The 17,213-nt window shown below is 37.7% G+C and overlaps 2 protein-coding genes across 4 annotated transcripts; one reads left to right on the top strand and one right to left on the bottom strand.

The window, feature by feature from the left end:
• Nucleotides 1-272: 272 nt before the first annotated feature.
• On the bottom strand, nt 273-7,677 carry rrp9 (ribosomal RNA processing 9, U3 small nucleolar RNA binding protein). 2 transcript variants are annotated; one of them, XM_055022941.1, is made up of 15 exons: nt 7,346-7,677; nt 7,153-7,247; nt 5,804-5,916; nt 5,648-5,715; nt 5,212-5,253; nt 5,009-5,135; nt 4,798-4,922; nt 4,591-4,683; nt 4,379-4,479; nt 4,148-4,282; nt 2,329-2,391; nt 2,049-2,206; nt 1,175-1,254; nt 710-783; nt 273-425 (listed from the first exon to the last, which is right to left on the bottom strand). In XM_055022941.1, exons 1-15 carry the CDS (start codon nt 7,424-7,426, stop codon nt 323-325), a joined length of 1,458 nt encoding a protein of 485 aa, XP_054878916.1. In that variant the 5' UTR covers nt 7,427-7,677; the 3' UTR covers nt 273-322. The 2 variants fall into 2 exon arrangements, with proteins under 2 accessions (XP_054878916.1, XP_054878927.1); XM_055022952.1 differs by having other exon boundaries at nt 2,061-2,206; nt 7,346-7,675.
• Nucleotides 7,678-7,843: 166 nt separating this feature from the next.
• Nucleotides 7,844-17,213, top strand: LOC129353576 (uncharacterized). 2 transcript variants are annotated; one of them, XM_055022928.1, is made up of 11 exons: nt 7,844-8,006; nt 8,307-8,468; nt 9,131-9,287; nt 10,566-10,738; nt 10,923-11,151; nt 11,257-11,350; nt 13,818-14,026; nt 14,149-15,146; nt 15,265-15,334; nt 16,133-16,307; nt 16,413-17,213. In XM_055022928.1, exons 2-11 carry the CDS (start codon nt 8,307-8,309, stop codon nt 16,561-16,563), a joined length of 2,418 nt encoding a protein of 805 aa, XP_054878903.1. In that variant the 5' UTR covers nt 7,844-8,006; the 3' UTR covers nt 16,564-17,213. The 2 variants fall into 2 exon arrangements, with proteins under 2 accessions (XP_054878903.1, XP_054878898.1); XM_055022923.1 differs by having other exon boundaries at nt 7,846-8,006; nt 14,143-15,146; nt 16,413-17,212.

Below are 17,213 nucleotides of genomic sequence, written 5' to 3'. Positions count from 1 at the left end.
ATGCTCCCTATCAACAAAGAATCTGGGAAGTTGAGATCATGTCAATGTTTAGGTCTCTGAATAACCTGTACAGAGGCAGCTACTGGGGATGGAAATGCAAAGACTCCTACAACGCAGCCTCTTCACACCTTTCATCCATCCTGTTGCAGTCGAACTCACCCACAAGGCTGTGATTCTTTCACAGAACATGAAGCTGCACTTCCATAAAAACAGCTACTGAAAAACTTCGTTAGTGGCTAAATAAATACCCTTCATATTAAAAGTAAAGAAAACAAAGACATTTACTGTAGGTTTGAAACATTTAATTTACAAAAAAAGGTCTTTATTCTGTCTGTTTTGCTTCTTCTGGATTTGATGGTTTTCTTTTTAGAGGAATGATATAAATCCCATTTTTGGCTTCTTTCAATCTCCACCATCGTCCCAATCTGTACACAAAACAAAAGTCCACATACACGTTACAAGATATGATTTTTCACAAAACTACTGAAGAGTTGAAACATTCAGAGCGTTTCAGAGTCAAACTAAAATGTTTAAAATGCTTCTCTTATTTTTTACTATAAAACCTTTTTTTTATTGTTTAAATAAGCTTGGTGCAGTTCTGTTACAAGAGTGGTCCAACACTGCCATCTAGAGAATATGCGCAGGGCAAGTATGCTTCTGAGTTGCAGTCATAGATTTTCCCAGGGCAACATAAACAGAAGTTTGGTACCTGTGCTCCTGTCCGACACCAGCCACCAAGAACTGCCCAGCGCTCGAAAACTTCAGACTGTTGATGAAACCAGACTGAAACATGGAAAAAGAGACAGAAAACACATTCAGCAAGACTAATTGAACCCAAAAGTGAGTCATAATTCACATTGAAAATATTTTATTGATCCCAAAGGGAATTGAAACATATGTTAGTTTCAATGTGTACATATACTCACGGAAAAGATAATATAAGCATTTGTGTTTATACAACTACAGAAGTTCATACTTTGTAGTAACAGTGTGCTGGACTGTTTATGTAGGTGGATGTGCAGCGGTCAATTGTTCAGTCAAAGCAAAGGGTAAAAAATGATGAAGGGTGAGAAAATGGAAGTTGGTGGTTCACAGTTGTAGCTGGGCTTACATTTATGATAAAACTATTTTTAAAATAGTAACTTCAAAATAGGAGCAAGTTAACCGATCTTACCACTGGCACACTAAAGAGAAGCTCCAGGCTACGGTAGTTGTGGCCACATTTCCACACATTCACCTGGGAGTTGTGAGAACCTGCAGAGGAAACAATGGTTACCATATAAAGCACACACACCCAGTTTTAATCTAGGAAACCACAGCAGAACCAAACACATTACTTCAATCTATATCAAATTTGAACACCCTAATATAATCAGTTCCTTAAGAAATGATCGCATATGGATATCTATGTCTTATTTATCTCAGTAGAAGAAAGTGATTCAACTTCAGGTAAAAAAAAAAAAAAAAAACTGTGTTCTCTCTGGAAGACTTGAATCGGCTTTTCATGTTTTTCTCTGAGGGCAAATGTTTTCTCGTCGCACGCCTCTCATTAAAGTTAACCATGTCGATACAGACATGCCCTTCCATGTTAACAGCAGTGAGCAGCTGCCTTAAGTATTTGATATAATGTTGGGTTTTTGAAGACTTCTAACATGTTGTAGCCTGCTATTGGGGTGAATTTGCTCCAACCTGGGCATGTTGACCGTTTTTGAATGTCTTTCATTAGCAGACAGCTTTCTGTACAGCTCAAGACTTCTTTAAAAGTCTTTCCACTCTGAAGCAGCTGCAACCTTCTTTTTGAAGGACTCAAGAGATGTTTTAGTTTGGTCTCACCCTCATTTCAACATTTTGAAGCACACAAGTTAAATATTTGATGGGTAAATCTCCTTAATGATGCTTACTAATGATGCTCTTCTTGTGTGCAACATTCTTTACCTACATTTGGGGTATTAATAAAATGAATATTAAATATCCCCGTGTATGTGGTCTAATGCCTGGCAGACAGCATTTTGTCGAGTTATTAAAAAGCTCGTGAAGAGGACTCTCACAGCCAGAGGCACCTGAGGCTACAGTATCCGAATTGTGAAGCGCTGCCACTGAGGACACCCAATGAGGCTGCTCCAGCCCCGGCTCGCCACGGCAGCCGTGAGCCCGCTTCACCGTGCCGAGAGGCTTCTTCTTGTTGACGCTCCAAAGAGACACTGAGCTGAGGTTGTCGAGAAAATGAAAAGAGAGCATGAAAGAGAAATAAATGATCCAGGCGAATTACTAACATAATGGGTGGGTGGGCAAATAAGTGACTGTGGATGTGAAAATAAAATCTCTTACCCGTCATCTGCTCCTGTTATCATGTGCTCCTCATTTATGAGCTGGACACAATCAATCGAACCTCTGAAGGACAAACAGAGGAAGACAATAACATCATTACAGTTTGTCCCTTTATAGATACGAACACATAAGTGCAGTCAAATTATTAACGTGTGTTTACCTGGGTATAAAAAGCTATTTTTTGTGTTGCCTTATTCAGTGAAAGTGTCAGACCGTAGTGAGAACCAACAGTAAAAATGTAAATGTCATCTACGTATTTTATGTTTCAATCTATTTTAAATTGTTTCGTCAGCATCCTTTTATTTGACCCAACTTTGCTTAAAGCAACAGATACATTTTGTTTCTGCTGTGTTGGCAGCTCCTTCTTTCAGGCCGTAGTTTAATGTGAGCACATTTCTAAATTGCTGATGATGTGTGTTGTGGTACAACAGTAATGAAATGTTTATTGCTTGTTTCATAATTGATGACTGCATGACGCTTTTATGGCATGAAGCACTTTGAATTTCCGTGTTGCTGAAATGTGGTACACAAATAAACTTGACAAACAGAAGGCACAAGCTTATTTAAAATATATATGTATTTTCATCAATAAAATACAGCTGTGCCTTTTCCGTCTGCTTTTTATTGCCACAAATGTTCAAATAAATTTTTGTGAAAGAAGATTTTTTAAAATGCTTTCCAAAATTATATTTACCTCAGTTTATGATAAAATATGAACCCAAGTGGGTTTGTCAAATCTTACTCTTATTACACACGTTACTTACCAGCATGTGGTAAATACATATTCAAGATATGAGCCAGGTAATTTCAGCTCTGAAGCGGTTTTTCCAGTTGCAGCTGTTTTGACATATCTAAATGTTACTGTTTCAGACTGAAAAATATTTTACTTTCTCCTTCTGTTGAGGGCAATTTCTGCTATCAGGCTGAGAACAGGATGTCACACTCTGCTGACTTTTTGCACAATAAATTCACAGATGGTTTTTATGTCTCACTTTTCCTGTCACAACTCTACCAGCCACACACATCTGTATGCAGTAGCATAGAAAGCTGAAAAGAGTGGAGCTGTGTTTTAGCCTTTTGAGGTTTCAACCTCTGTTATTGAACATGCTGGATTTTAAAACTCAGGACCTATTTCAAAATCTAAGACTGAAGGTAAAGATCTGCTAGAAAATTCACCAGGCTCCTCTCCCAGCAATGCAAACCTAACTTACATAAGATGCCTAAATGTAGCTAATTATGTTAAGTTTGTTTGCTCTCACAGATGCATCATGATGTCACATAGGCTCCTAGTTTCATTAAATATTTAAAAAAATATTTCATTTAATATTGGTCTTAAATTCTTTAGGACAAATTCAATCATCTTAAAAACCATTTATAACAACACACTTCTGATCAGTGTGTCTCTAATTGTTACGTTTGGTGTGATTGCCACCTACTGGTTCACAATAGTTATTTCAATGCTTGATGGGATTTTTTCATGTTTCTCTGGGTGGAGAATTCAAGACGAAACCAATATGTAAAGCAGTGCAGCCAAGGCCACAGTCTGTACTTCTCTTGCTTTACAAATAAAAACTAGTTTGTCAAAAGATTTATGCTGTGATTTACAGCAGTGTTAGTTTTCCTCCTCTGTGCTTCACTGGACTGTGCTTTGTTTGAAGTGTAGGAGAGGTGAGACAGCAAATGTTTCCCAGCTATAATTTTCACATATGCAATATATGTGAAACTTACACTGCACTAAAGTAAGCAATAAATTTCAACCAGTTAGTGAGTTACAGATTGACAAAAAACAAGTTTAGGTCAGAGATCTACAGAAACCCACTCATGTCCGTGGAACACCAGCTGCGACTCCTCTGCTATCTTCCACACTCTGACGGTGCCGTCCCGCCCACCTGCAGTGACGCAGCGCTCACGGCTCAGACTGTCCAGTCCGGTGATCACATCCTGATGGCCGAATCTGCAAACACAACACTATTAGACTAAAACACAAGAGACAAAAAAAAAAAAAAAAAAAAAGCGCTACAAAGGATTACTTTTCTGCCGAGCGACTTACAGAGTTTCCACGTATGCGTTCTCATCTACATTCCACACCTTGACTGAGCGGTCGTGAGAGGCGCTGTACAGTTCATGAGTTCCCTTCCTGAATGAAAGACCCTGAGAACCAAACAGAAAGATATTAATCTCTGCAACAACAAATTAAACCTGTGAAACATTTTATAAGGGAGAAGCTCTATAAAGCTTTAGGTAAAAAGAAGTATAACGTACCGACACCGGGCCTTTGTGTCCTGTAAATTTATGCAGATGTTTACACGTTTCTCCCTCCCAAATCATTATCAGATTGTTCATGTCTCCTGTGGCCTGAAGAGGTTTGAAGATGTCACTGTTACATTTAGTGTGTCAATTTTACAACAAAGGTGGGATATAGACGTTTCCATAACAAAATTAGGAATCAACAGAAAATAAAGGACTCACCAGGTATTTCCCATCGGATGATATGGCCATACACAGGACGTGAGCTGTGTGTCCAACATGGCGGTCTTCTGTACCTTTTCTTCCACCGTGTATTGTATGGAGCTTCTTCCCATTTTCAACATCCCCTGAAAATATAATTTAGCAAGGTTTATTATCAGATTTACAGCCCAATTTTCATCAGTGTGGTTAAAATACGTAGCCAAATACTAACATTTAATTATGGAGCAATCTTTGGCAGCTGAGAAGATACATCTGTCATCAGGAGTTATAACCAGACACGTAATCGGTAGTTTGTGACCTCTTAGCAATCTGATCTCTGAAGCATCTGGTGCCATCAACTAAAGAAGAAAAATATATTATTTAAGGACCTTAGATAAGTGGAGGTCTGGAATGGAAAGACATTTCCACACTTACATCTTTGGCTATAAGACGCTGGAGCTTCCCTTTCTGTTCAAGCTGAAATAAAATGAGAAACAGTAAGAGGAACAGAGAGGAATTCAGCAAGAAAATATCTACTACTCAGCTATTATGAGACTTTACAGAGTTTGTACAGGTTTTCATATCAAAAGTCCATATTTTTGGCCTATACAACTATTTTACTAAACAGAGGGTTAAATATATTTGCTAGAATAGTGCAAAGTACTTCTAGTGACTGTATCTACTGTACGTTCACCTGACCTCCAAAAGGCAAGCAGTCTCAGCAGATAGTAAATAAAACATTAGAACAATAAAGCTGGTGTACAAACTAGACGTCTCAGAGAAGACGTGTATTTTTGGTTAAAATGTGTTTTTCATCTTTCTGTGGGTCTTCAGAAATTCCTAATATGCACAACCAGAAGACACTTCTCACCACTTCTTCTTGAAGCCGTCCAGCTATCAGATCTGCCTCAAATGACTCATCCTCAGCTTTCTTTTCCTCTATGAAGAACAATTAATCTGTTAAAATCTTATATTAAACATAGCTAAGCTGCAGTTTGATAATATCCAATAATGTACACAAGCCTACCTTCTTCTTTTAGTTGTTCAAGATAAAGTTTGGCTAATCTGAGCTTCTTCTCCTGTGGAGTTTCCTCAAACTCAATCTCGTCTTTGGCCTGCCTTTTCTTGGATTCGTTAGGACTGCAGAGAAAAAACAAGATAAACACACATCCTGAATCATGGTGACATTGTTCTTAGGCATTTATTTACCCTTATTAGAAGATCTGAATTTGATTATGTGTATCTTGCTTTTGTTCATATTGCAAACACAAAAATCAGTGTAGTTTAAGAAATGTTATGTTTTAGATCGATACAAATTAGAGCACAATTGTGAAGTGGAACGAGAACAAACTTTCACTGCAATTTCAGTCTTTTGTGGAATATTTTTCAGTTTTTCACATGTGGAGGCAAACGTTGTTCCCATTCCTCTTCCTGTTGATTAGATGGAGATCTTCATGCCACTGATTCATTTAGGTCTGGACTTCGACGAGGGCATTCTAACACTTGAATGTTGTGGTGGTTTATGCCGTGTCACTGTAGCTCTAGCTGTGTTTTTTGAGTGGTTGTCCTGCTGGAAGGTGAACCTTTGCTCCAGACTTCAGTCTTTTACAGGCCCTAATATTTTTTTTCCAGACTTGTACTGTGTTCAGTGCCGTCCATTGTCTCCATCAGCTCAGATCGGCTCACCTATTGCTGCTGAAGAAAAACATATTGCCACCTTTGCGTTCAGGTTGATTTACGGTGTTATTTTCCCACAAACAATGTTTTCACTTGAGCCGAGAAGTTAATTTTTTTTAGAATCAGCATCTTCATCTGTGTTCCTTGCAGAAATTCTCATGGCTTTCGTTTCATGACTCTCTTCAGAAAGACCATATGTATAGAGTACATAAATAGTGGTTGTCACGTGAACAGTTTTGCCACCTTGACTGTGAATCGCTGCAATTGTGAATTAAGCCTGCAAATTTATCCTGATCATAATCGCTATATGCAAGAGCTGTTTGAACTTCAATAAAGCATCATCACCTCAGAGATGGAGATTTCAAATATCTATCTTCATTTTTACTATACAAGCATATTTTTTGTATTTAATTACATTTTGTCATAACATTCAACTATTTTGAAAACGTTGTAAACACACTAGTTGTTTCTGTTAAAATCTATTTAAATGAAAACGCAACAGCTGTAATTTCAAAGAGAGTTTGTTTTCCATCAACTCTAAAAAGGGAAATATAATAATAAAGTCCAACCTGAATTCCAAACAGGTACGAATTTAGGATTTAAAGAAAATCCATAATATTTGCATAATTAATAAGGCTCAGGTTAATTTCATCAACAGAATCAGGTGTTCAACTGAAAAAGTAGCAACGTCTCTCTTACCTTTCCACCTCTGAGTCACTGGAAATCTCTTCATTGTATTTGCTGCTGGATTTCTTTGCTCGTATTTTGCTCTGTGCTCCTGAATCTCCATCAGCCTGCGGAAAAACATAAAATCAACACATTTATTGAGCGCATAAACACGAACAGTTGCTAACATGACTTAGCTCGATTGCTAACAGTTTTCTCAACTTGCCTTCCGCTTAACCGCTGCTGTTTCTTTGCCTTTTTTGGTCGTTTTAGGATTCCCTTTTGTCTTAATGAAAAATGACGACATTGTGAAATGTGACAAAAGACGTGCTAGAATAAACTTTAGCTCTATCGCTGCTCAAGTTTGTCTTAGCAGGAACATTGAAGCCACATGTGTAGATCGCAACTAGTGTGGTATTCCATGCCCGGCTCGGAGAACAAGTGCTGATTGGCTCGGAATCTTGCCAGTTTTAAAATGCCCCGCCTTTTCTTGGAAGCGTGATTTTCCATTGGTCGAATCCTTGAAAGAGGGTGGAACAGGAAGTTGTACAGATTAAAAATGCTTCCCTCGGGAACCACCTCTCCTCAGCAATGTTCCACAGATATTTGTAAAAAAATACGGATTTTAAAACATATCGGTTCAGAGCGCACCATTTCCACGTAGTTTTAAATATAAACATACACTTAATATTTCACGCATCTGCAAGTGAAAATATTTTACGCGAGTGTTAAAAAAATTAAGCAACTACATCAGGACCTTTATACTGTAATACTGGAGTAGTACTACTACTTCCTCCTCTACGCAGTATTTCCATGTATTCCGCTGCCTTTGTCTTCAGTGACTGTGTTTTTTAGGCTCTCTCCCTGAAGGCGATCTAATCGGTCAGGTGAGACTCTTATGCACTAACATTAAAGCTTGGTTTAACAACAGCTGATGGATAGTTTGTCTTCCTCTGTGCGTCCAGCTGCTGTAGTGGGAGGGGCTGAGAAGGAGACAAGGGGCAGTGGGAGCGAGCCAAACAAAAAACCCCTCTCCATCTTAGCTGGCATTAAATAATTTAATATGAAAACAAAGAATGATCGCTGAGTGAATGTGAAAAGTTTGTCTGCGCCCCTGTGTGCGGAGAAAATCAAAACTTGGAACGTGTTTCCATATGTCCAGATTTACTTCTTCTTTTTCTTCTCAGATGCCTCCAAAGAGAAGCTCTGGATCAAGTCCAGGACAGCCGCAAGTGAAGATGATAAAGATCGGCAGCCCTTTAGATGTGCAGGAGTTCAGTGCTGGGTCTGTGGAGGACAGATACAGGATGGCAGAAGAGTCCAGCCACTCCCCTCTTCCCACCAACGAAGTGATCGCAGTGAACTCAGTTGACCTTTCCATTCACTGAAAAGCAACAGTTGCTATTTTAAGACATTGTTTCGATCTGAAGCGCGACTGAAATCTTGACCGTCGTTTTCGTTACTTGAAGTTTTAAAGAAGTCTGGTTCAAAACAGATTTGCTGCAGGACATTTCGCATCTCTTTGCAAATCAGTGAATTAAAGTATTTTTTTCATAAACTACTCATTGTCTATAGTAAGAAAACTTGATTATGTGACACCAGGAAATAATATTCGACCACAGGAAGTTCCTTAGATATTTAGATTTCATTTGGGATCATAACAATAATAATCAAAGTAGTAAAACTAGATAATGCTATACATAGTTTATAGCTGCATTGATACCAAATGAGATGAGAGAAATAGAAGGAGTGATATGGATGCCAGATCAGGATTGAAATCGACAAAATATCGGTTTACTCCCAAAACCAACTGTCGTTATTTTAATGAGAGTAATGGATGGCATTCCTTTAATTGTCTTGCCAAGACGTTGCTTTTCAGAGCTGGAAATATTCTCAAACAGCCACATTTTCATTTCTCAGAAGCCAGCCCATGCTCACTCTGAAGCAGGACTGTTTTTGCACGTTCCTTGGAAAGTATTTACCGTCTCTTTTCTTCTTTTTTTTTTGGCAGCCTGAAACTTTTGACTTTGATGAGGAACACTTTGCAAGCCAAGGCATCAGGACGGACACCGTCAGCCTCCTCATGAAAATAGAACAGCTGCAGGCGCAGCTCAAATACGAGCGCAGATGCAGGATCTTGGCTGAGAGAGAGCTGAGGGAACTCAAAGGTTGGTGGAAAGATACACCAAGTAATCAATCATTAATCTCGTAGCACTTCCTGTCTTGAGCACATTATGGTTTTATGTGACGTCAAGCAGATGTGTGGTTATTGTTGATATCATGTCCATGTCATATTTTTTCAGATTTGTTTGGTCATATATATATATATATATAATATATATATAATATATATATATGTGTATATATATATATATATATATATATATCTATATATATATATATATATATATATATATATATATATATATATATATATATGCATCTCTGACTAAAAGATAAATCAATTTAAAATCTGCCAGAAATCAGAAAATAATACTCAAAATGTTTTTCAAAAAATTAAACATCAGAGAAAATGTAAATACATTTTATTTCTTTAATTATGTAAAGTTCTGATGCCCACACTGTTCAGATTTTAATGGATTACAGAAGCTGATGTAGTCTTATTATAGAATCTAGATTGAACTGTGGGTTATTACCAATTATGAAGAAAATGAGTGAGTGTATAATATTATTTTAATAATATTGCATTTTGTAATGCAACTCACTTTGTGATCATTTTATATTTTATATATAAGGCATCATAGTTATTCCTAGAAGCTTTCTTGCATGTTGACTTCATGAAGACTTCATTAATTGTAAAGAAACTGGTTCAAGGATATAGGCATACCTTTAAAAACTAATTGTGTTCATCAAAGCAAAAACATATTCTAAATATTTAAGGTGTTACTTCACCTCCTATTTGGGTCTCCTACAAATATCAAATAAATAGAACTATGAAAGTAAATATGTTTTGAGAAGTTGTTTCAATAAATTCATAAAAATACTCACTACTTGATAAAACTCAAAATCCTTAAAAATACTTGTATGCAATTGACCTTTTATGGTTTTCCACCTTTTTGTGTAAAGTTGTACTGTGGAGATTAAAAAGATTTTTAATATAAGGGCCTTGCACACAACTCATGTAAACATATTACTGCAATTGTGAAAGAAAGAGCTGCTTTGCATCCTCAGGGCAGAAACACATTCTGTGCATGCAGGAAACAATAATCCCACAGCCTCACTGCATCATCTAGTTCTGTGTGAGAATGTCAGGACGACTCCAGCTGATTTGCGTTAACTTGTCTTGCAGCTGTATGTTTTTGTGTACCGCGAATACTTATCTTGCGTTAGGTTTAGCTTTTCAACGACTACTCTGTGACAAAGTTGCCAAGTTATATAAAGTGTGTTTCGCAAGTGTATTTGTGTTGATTTAACATTATTTGCAGAGATGAACACTCTCATGATACAGATGAGGCACACAGCAAATGAACTTCGAGTAACTCTGGATCACGTTCTTCATGGAAGTGAGGCCGGGGTTGAACCACAAAACACTGATGAAGGCGTGACCTTCCTGAGCGATTCTGGAGTTCATGTTGGAGGAGTTCACAATATCCCAGAGGTCAGTCCCAGAATGATCTGAAAGTCTTTTGCTAATACAACAGTTAAAGGTACTGAGCCCAGTTTTTGTTTTGAAATCAAACTGGACAATCCTGACTGTCCTGGTATTAGAATATTTATATCCTGCACCATACAAATGAAGATTGTGATTTTTATATGATCTTTTTTTTGTTGTTTGTTTTCAGGATGACCTTAACTTTGTGTATCTTGCTGAGAATATACGAGTGCCAAAAGATCTTTATGAGCGTGTTGCAGACATTTCTGACTTTAAGAAGTATGTCGGCGCTCTGCTGATGATAATTTTCGACCGAGACACTTTGGCCACTCACTGTCTGCAAGGCCGGAAAAACAACTTCACAGGAGAAGATAGCCACAAGCCTCCTCTCCCACCTGAGATCTTAAAAAGCTTAATGGGTGAGATAAAGAACACCAGCCAAAACTCAAATATTCTTTGTAGCATAACACTATCTTCTTTAATATTGTTAATATTTTGTAATGTGTTCTTGTTTTCCTCTTCAGATCATGTTGCTGAAAAGTTTGGTGTCGACACTACCCAGATCAAATATGCCATCCGTACAAAGCTGAACAACGAGGACAAGCTGCTGAAGAAGAGGTTGGGGCTGGTTAAAACTGAAAACAGAGCATCTGTTGATCAAACTTTCTGCCAAGATGCTTCGATTCTGTCTAGAAATGATGCAATGGCAAATGACTCCGTGTTCTAGTGGACTGTATTACTGTCTAATCTCATTGTTGCCTTTTCTTTAACCAAGTTAACTTACTCCCATATTAAGCTGCTTATTTTTTTAGTTTGATAGCTCTTAGTTGATTATTTAGTGTCTGAAAAGCTGGTAACACTATGAAATGTCACATATATACACTGTAACAAATTGCTGTAAAAAAAAACGGCCAAAACTGAACAGTATCATACTGTTTCTATTGAAATCGGTACTGCACCGTGACAAACAATGCATTCTGGGCAATTATTACCGTTTTCAATAAAATACTGTAGTATACTGTGAGTAGCATTGCATTTTGGAAATGATTTTAGATTCAACGGTAAGGAGGCTGTCTTTAAACAGAACGCTACAGTATTTCTGAAGAAGACATGTTGTTGTGACATGTTGAAGCAACCGCTAGAACTTTCTTTACAAGGACTATCCATTTGAATCCTGCATTTTATGAGCCAATCCTAAGGTAAGTTATTTTTGATGATTCATATTTACAAATATTGACATGTTTGGAAGCTCTTTTTCTTTCTTTTGTGTAATTTAACTTGAATTGCTATGATTAGCTGCTAAAGTGAAATTGGTGAATGCTAGCAACTGGGAATTTGGAGTTTCACAGAGTTGACTTGGCAGAAAATTGTTTAAATGTTATGCTGGTGTCTTTTTATTAACTCTTAACATTCAAAAGTTTGTCTTCACCTAGCACACATTAAACCCTGACTCCTTAATCTGAAATTACGGCATTTTCAGGCGCTTTCTTGATATCAACTCGGACCAAGGCCAGCTGTAGCAAGATCATCTCCAAGAGGACAGGGAAAACTTTTCAAAAGAAGTCGGTCACTGTCATCCCTCGTGTTTCAACTCTGCTGAAAAACCTCATGGACTTTGAGTGGAATTTCATAGTGAGAACTTTCTAACCAAGCTATAGATATTGTTGCCCCTCCACGCAAAAAACAAACAAAAAACTATACAGCCATGAAGGCAACTTATCCCTGAACAGGAGTGTTCTTGAGAGATTTTTTTGGTTTAAAGGTCAGCATAATCTTAAGACATCTCTTTTAATTAAGAGCATACATTTTGTTAAGGCTCCCACTTTCTGTTCTTCAGATGTAATTTTGACTGTACAGGCACCATGTTTAACTTATCTTGGCAGTGTGTTGTCAAATATTGTTTCACTGTTTTATATTTTGAAGTTGGAGCTCTGCACTGTAACAAATTGCTGTTAAAAACGGCCAAAACGTAACAGTATCATAGTGTTTCTATTGAAAACGGTACTTCACAGTGAAAAACTGCATTCTGGGCAATTATTACTGTTTTTAATGAAATACTGTAACATACTGTGAGTAGCATTGCATTTTGGGAATGATGTTAGAACATCTTGTCAAAGTAAATCAGCTGTTTACTTATCTTGAGTTGAATCGAATAATAAGTCACTTACATTATCTTGATAATGATGCCACCAGCAAACCTTGTGAGGTTAATCCCAACAGTGAGAAACTTAGTGGCCATGCTGGGCAAAACTGTGTTTGCTAAGAATGTTGCCAGTCTTGATTGGGAAGAAAATAAAAAGCCCAGCAAATAATGAAGTGTGGCAACTGATTTTACAACTCAGAGAGATTGTGGAGTTAATCTGCACCTCGTATTTCGACTGGTCAGATAGCAAGTTTAAGAGTGCGTATTGACGAATATTTGTATTTCAGACTACACATGTTTCCTGATTACCCAATGAAGCCCAAGCATCATTATCTCTGTCATTATCCAGAGCTTATTTTGCATTTTGGACCACTCATTCGTTTGTGGACGTTAAGATTTGAGAGTAAACTTACATACTTTAAACAATGTGCAAGAAAGTTGCACAATTTTAAGAACCTTTCCTCAACTCTTGCAGAGAGACATCAGCTTCTTCAGGCTTTGAGTGCAGGTAACTTTTTCCCACCAGCTGTTGTAGTTGATAAGGGTACATAATTTGTGTTGGAGGACTACAATGATGACATCAGAGAATCAGTTGCACATCACACTTTTGAATCTGAAAACACTCTCATTGCCCATGAGGTGAATGTTAAGGGTACAAAATACAAGAAGAATATAGTCGTTGTGATTGCTGATTGTGAGGAGGGGTACATTGTAGGAAAAATTTAAGTAATACTCATCCATAGAAATTCAGAAGTGCATTTCATCAGTGAAAAATTTCTTGCTGTTCGTCTCCCTGAAATGGGTGTTTATTATATTTCACAAAATTATAAAAGCTATTGCTGTGTTAAACAAAATGACTTGCTTGATTACTATCCTTTGACTGAGTACACCGTCGATGGCATGGAATTACTAGTTCTTCATCATGCTATCCTCTTATTGTAGATCAATGTCTACATTACATGAAGAAATCCAGAGCATCATCCTCAAGGCATTGCCAAATCTTTCAGAGGAAACTCAAAGTCTACTTATTTCAAGACTTCAAGCTTCTGGATTGGAGTCAAAAGGGGACTTGAAATATGTCCAACAAGAAGACATGGCTGACCTATTGCCTGTTATTCAGCTCCGGAAACTGTTGGACGCATTTAAATCAGGTAATGCTTAAATGTTCAGTAGCCATAAGGTAAATTTGTGCAATTTTCATGTGATTCAATCTTTTTTCCAAATTGCTGTCTTTATATCATAATTGACAAACTTTTCTTTGATTTAGAGACAGAGGTGGTCATTCCAGATCTCCAGAGTCATCCATGCCCTACACCACTGTCCAGCCAATCACTGCTAGAATGTAGTTTGCCACCATCCAGCCCATCAACTTCCTTGTCTGACTGCAGCACTCCAAGCAACAGCAGTTCTCCATTCCTCATATCCAAAACTTGGCCAGAAACATTCCAAGTCCCTTGGGACAAAATGCCACTGGAGATTTGTTCAGCCATTGCCAATAAAAAGAGACCAAACCCCGCAGAGCGCCGGCAGATGGTGAGAGTACTCGTTGATGAAATGAGGAAACATGATGCTAACCCCACACGTTCTCAGTGTCTCACAGTTTGTCGAAATATTGTGAGGCAGTACCCCCAGAGTTTTGCCGATGTTTGTGCAGATGGCTCACTTATAGCAGGAGGTTATACTTCACTGCTTATACAAGTAAAAACACGTATTGAAAATTTGAATCGTGATGGTAACTTTGCACGCCACCGTGCTTCAAGGTCTTCTGGGTGGAGCTTTGGCTGCAAGAGGGGGCCCACTGACTCATATGGATGCACCAGATTTCAGCCTGAACTTCCACCGGAAGAGACTGATGACACAATTGAACAAAAACGCCAAAGATTGGAGGAGATATATAGACAAGAAGGTGCACGTGGCATTGAAAGAGCAGAGGTCAGTAGTCTTATGGAGATCACATTCTGTCTACAACGTCGCCATATTAACAGAATTCCAGCTCCTGCCATTGAGGATCTCAGACGTGACTGGCCATACCTCTTCCATCAGAGGAGCATCTATGCTCATTTTCAGCTTCTAACAGACCGTAATGTTTTGCGTCTCCTTGAGCTTTCCATGGAGGAATGTGGGAGACCAATCATAGAATACTTCCAAAGCAAATCCACAAACAAAGCGACTTTCTGTCAGGATGAAGATGCTGAGGTGGCACTTCATGTTGTCCAGCTACTGATGGCCCATTTCAAAGAGAGCACAGATGGCCTCATCCTTTCCACAGATGTTAGTTTTGTTAATTTATTTTCATAATATTTATTCTGATATATTTCACTGAATTGTTGACATCTGAATTCATCCTTAGGAACTAATGTTCTTACTGAAATTTCTTTGATCTGTACAGTCATCTGCCACAGTGAGTGATGTTGAGAAGACCTTTGAGCTGCCTTTGACACCACGCCTGATACTACTCTGTGAGTGCACTGTTAACTGACATGGACTGCAAAGTTTCAGTGACTATATGTAGTTTTCAGTCCTTGAATTATAATACAACCTGACATGACAGATAGTAGGTCACCTTACCTCAAAAAGAAATTTCTGCAAAAATGTTTTCTGCAGCCCAAAGTGAGTATTTAGTGTAACCTGTGTATAATTGTCTACAAAACACACAAAAAAGCTTCAGGTTGATTATTTTGGGGTTTTTGGGGGGTTAAGCATAACATGCATCCAATTACAATTCCATTCAAAAAGCCAAAGATCAAAGAATTTAACAGATGGAAAAATTACAATTTTGTTTTACATTAAATGAATAGAAAAATAGAAGAAAAAAATGAAATAATCAAGAGAAGTTGATCACAAAACAGCTTTCAAAGATAACCTACTAATTGGTATCTAGTTTTCCCAAGAGTTCACGATAAGCTAAGTGGCAACAGAGATCACTTACGGTTAGGTCAATATCAACTTTGCCTGTAGAAACTTTTTTTTAAAGATTTAGCTCATATGTTCTTAGGTTGTCAGTAGACATCGTAAGAAAGATGACCTAACTGGAGAATGAATAAAGATGGCCATAACTTTGCAAAGAAAAACCAAACTCATTGTGGCTTAAGATTTTTAGGACAATAATACGATACAATAACATGCAGATGAGACAAGGTTTTGATTTATTTGTATTGCATGAAACAAGATCTGTAAATGAATGTTGTTTTAGAAATAATGGTAAAGGTAATTTGTAGTAGTCACAATACTTGTTCTAATGTTATTTTATTTTTCAGGTGGAAAAGACCATGTCACTGCTGGGCACTGGATGATCAGTCTTGAGAGCCATGTTGTATGTGAGGGCATTCAACCAACCTTTGTGACAGGGCTTGCTGCACTGTTTTCAATGTACTACATCCTTAATTTACAATATCAAGAAGAGGCTGCATGTACACTTGAATTCATCCAGAGGTAAGGTTTGTGTCCGCCTGTCCGTCCCACCTTTTCCCACCTATCACTCATTAAACCCTGACTCCTCAAGCATCATATGCCAATCTGAAATTACTGCATTTTCAGGCGCTTTCTTGATATCAACCCTGAAAGAGGGACCAAGGCCAGCTGTGGCAAGATGGTCTCCAAGAGGACAGGAAAAACTGTTCAAAAGAAGTCTGTCACTGTCAACCCACGTGTGTCAAGTCTGCTAAAAAACCTAATGGACTTAGTCTAGATATTGTTGCCCCTCCGCACAAATTTTATTTATTTATTTTTTTTTAAAGGTCAGCATAATCTTAGACATGTCTTTTGATTTATAGCATATATTTTGTTAAGGCTCCCACTTTCTGTTCTTCAGATGTAATTTGTAATTTTGACTGTACAAGCACAATGCTTAACTTATCTTGGCAGTGTGTTGTCTGAGCAATGTTTGAGTTTTTTTTTTTTTTTTCAAAATAAATGTTGGTTGACATGATGGAACTTACATTTTCTAAGTGTTTTTTTTATGTTTCTATTTTGAATTGGAAATTTACAGTAGTAAGCTGTATGTGAATTCAACAGTAATGGTACCATAGAAAAACTAATATACTGGCAACACTGCTGCCAGTAGTCTACTGTAAAAATACAGGGCAATTTGTTAGATTGTAGAAAAACGGTAATATACTGGCAACACAGCTGCCAGTAGTCTACTGTAAATCTGATTAAAAACAGCAATGTGCTGTAATCAAAAGATTTCTTTTGTGACGGTAATATACTGTAGTTGATTACAGTAAGGGTACTGTATATTAACGGTATAATGCTGGCAACCCTGCTGCCAGCATTTTACTGTAAAAATACAGGGCAATTTGTTACAGTGTGGGCTTCATTGGGTAATCAGGAAACATG

This window comes from Poeciliopsis prolifica, unplaced genomic scaffold (assembly GCF_027474105.1).
Source record: "Poeciliopsis prolifica strain line A6 unplaced genomic scaffold, Auburn_PproV2 SCAFFOLD003, whole genome shotgun sequence".
NCBI lineage: Eukaryota > Metazoa > Chordata > Actinopteri > Cyprinodontiformes > Poeciliidae > Poeciliopsis > Poeciliopsis prolifica.
Note: the sequence above shows the minus strand (reverse complement) of the source record. Positions and strands in the feature narration are given on the sequence as shown.

Excerpts from the sequence above, each read along its gene's own strand:
- LOC129353576 (XM_055022923.1), top strand. The coding sequence starts at position 8,307 with ATGCCTCCAAAGAGAAGCTCTGGATCAAGTCCAGGACAGCCGCAAGTG. Across the intron at positions 14,027-14,142 it reads GTTGGACGCATTTAAATCAG|AGACAGAGGTGGTCATTCCA; the intron begins GTAATGCTTAAA and ends TCTTTGATTTAG. Across the intron at positions 15,335-16,132 it reads ACCACGCCTGATACTACTCT|GTGGAAAAGACCATGTCACT; the intron begins GTGAGTGCACTG and ends TTTATTTTTCAG.
- rrp9 (XM_055022941.1), bottom strand. The coding sequence starts at position 7,426 with ATGTCGTCATTTTTCATTAAGACAAAAGGGAATCCTAAAACGACCAAA. Across the intron at positions 2,392-4,147 it reads CTGGTGTTCCACGGACATGA|AGGTTCGATTGATTGTGTCC; the intron begins GTGGGTTTCTGT and ends TTTGTCCTTCAG. Across the intron at positions 2,207-2,328 it reads ATAACAGGAGCAGATGACGG|CTCAGTGTCTCTTTGGAGCG; the intron begins GTAAGAGATTTT and ends CGACAACCTCAG.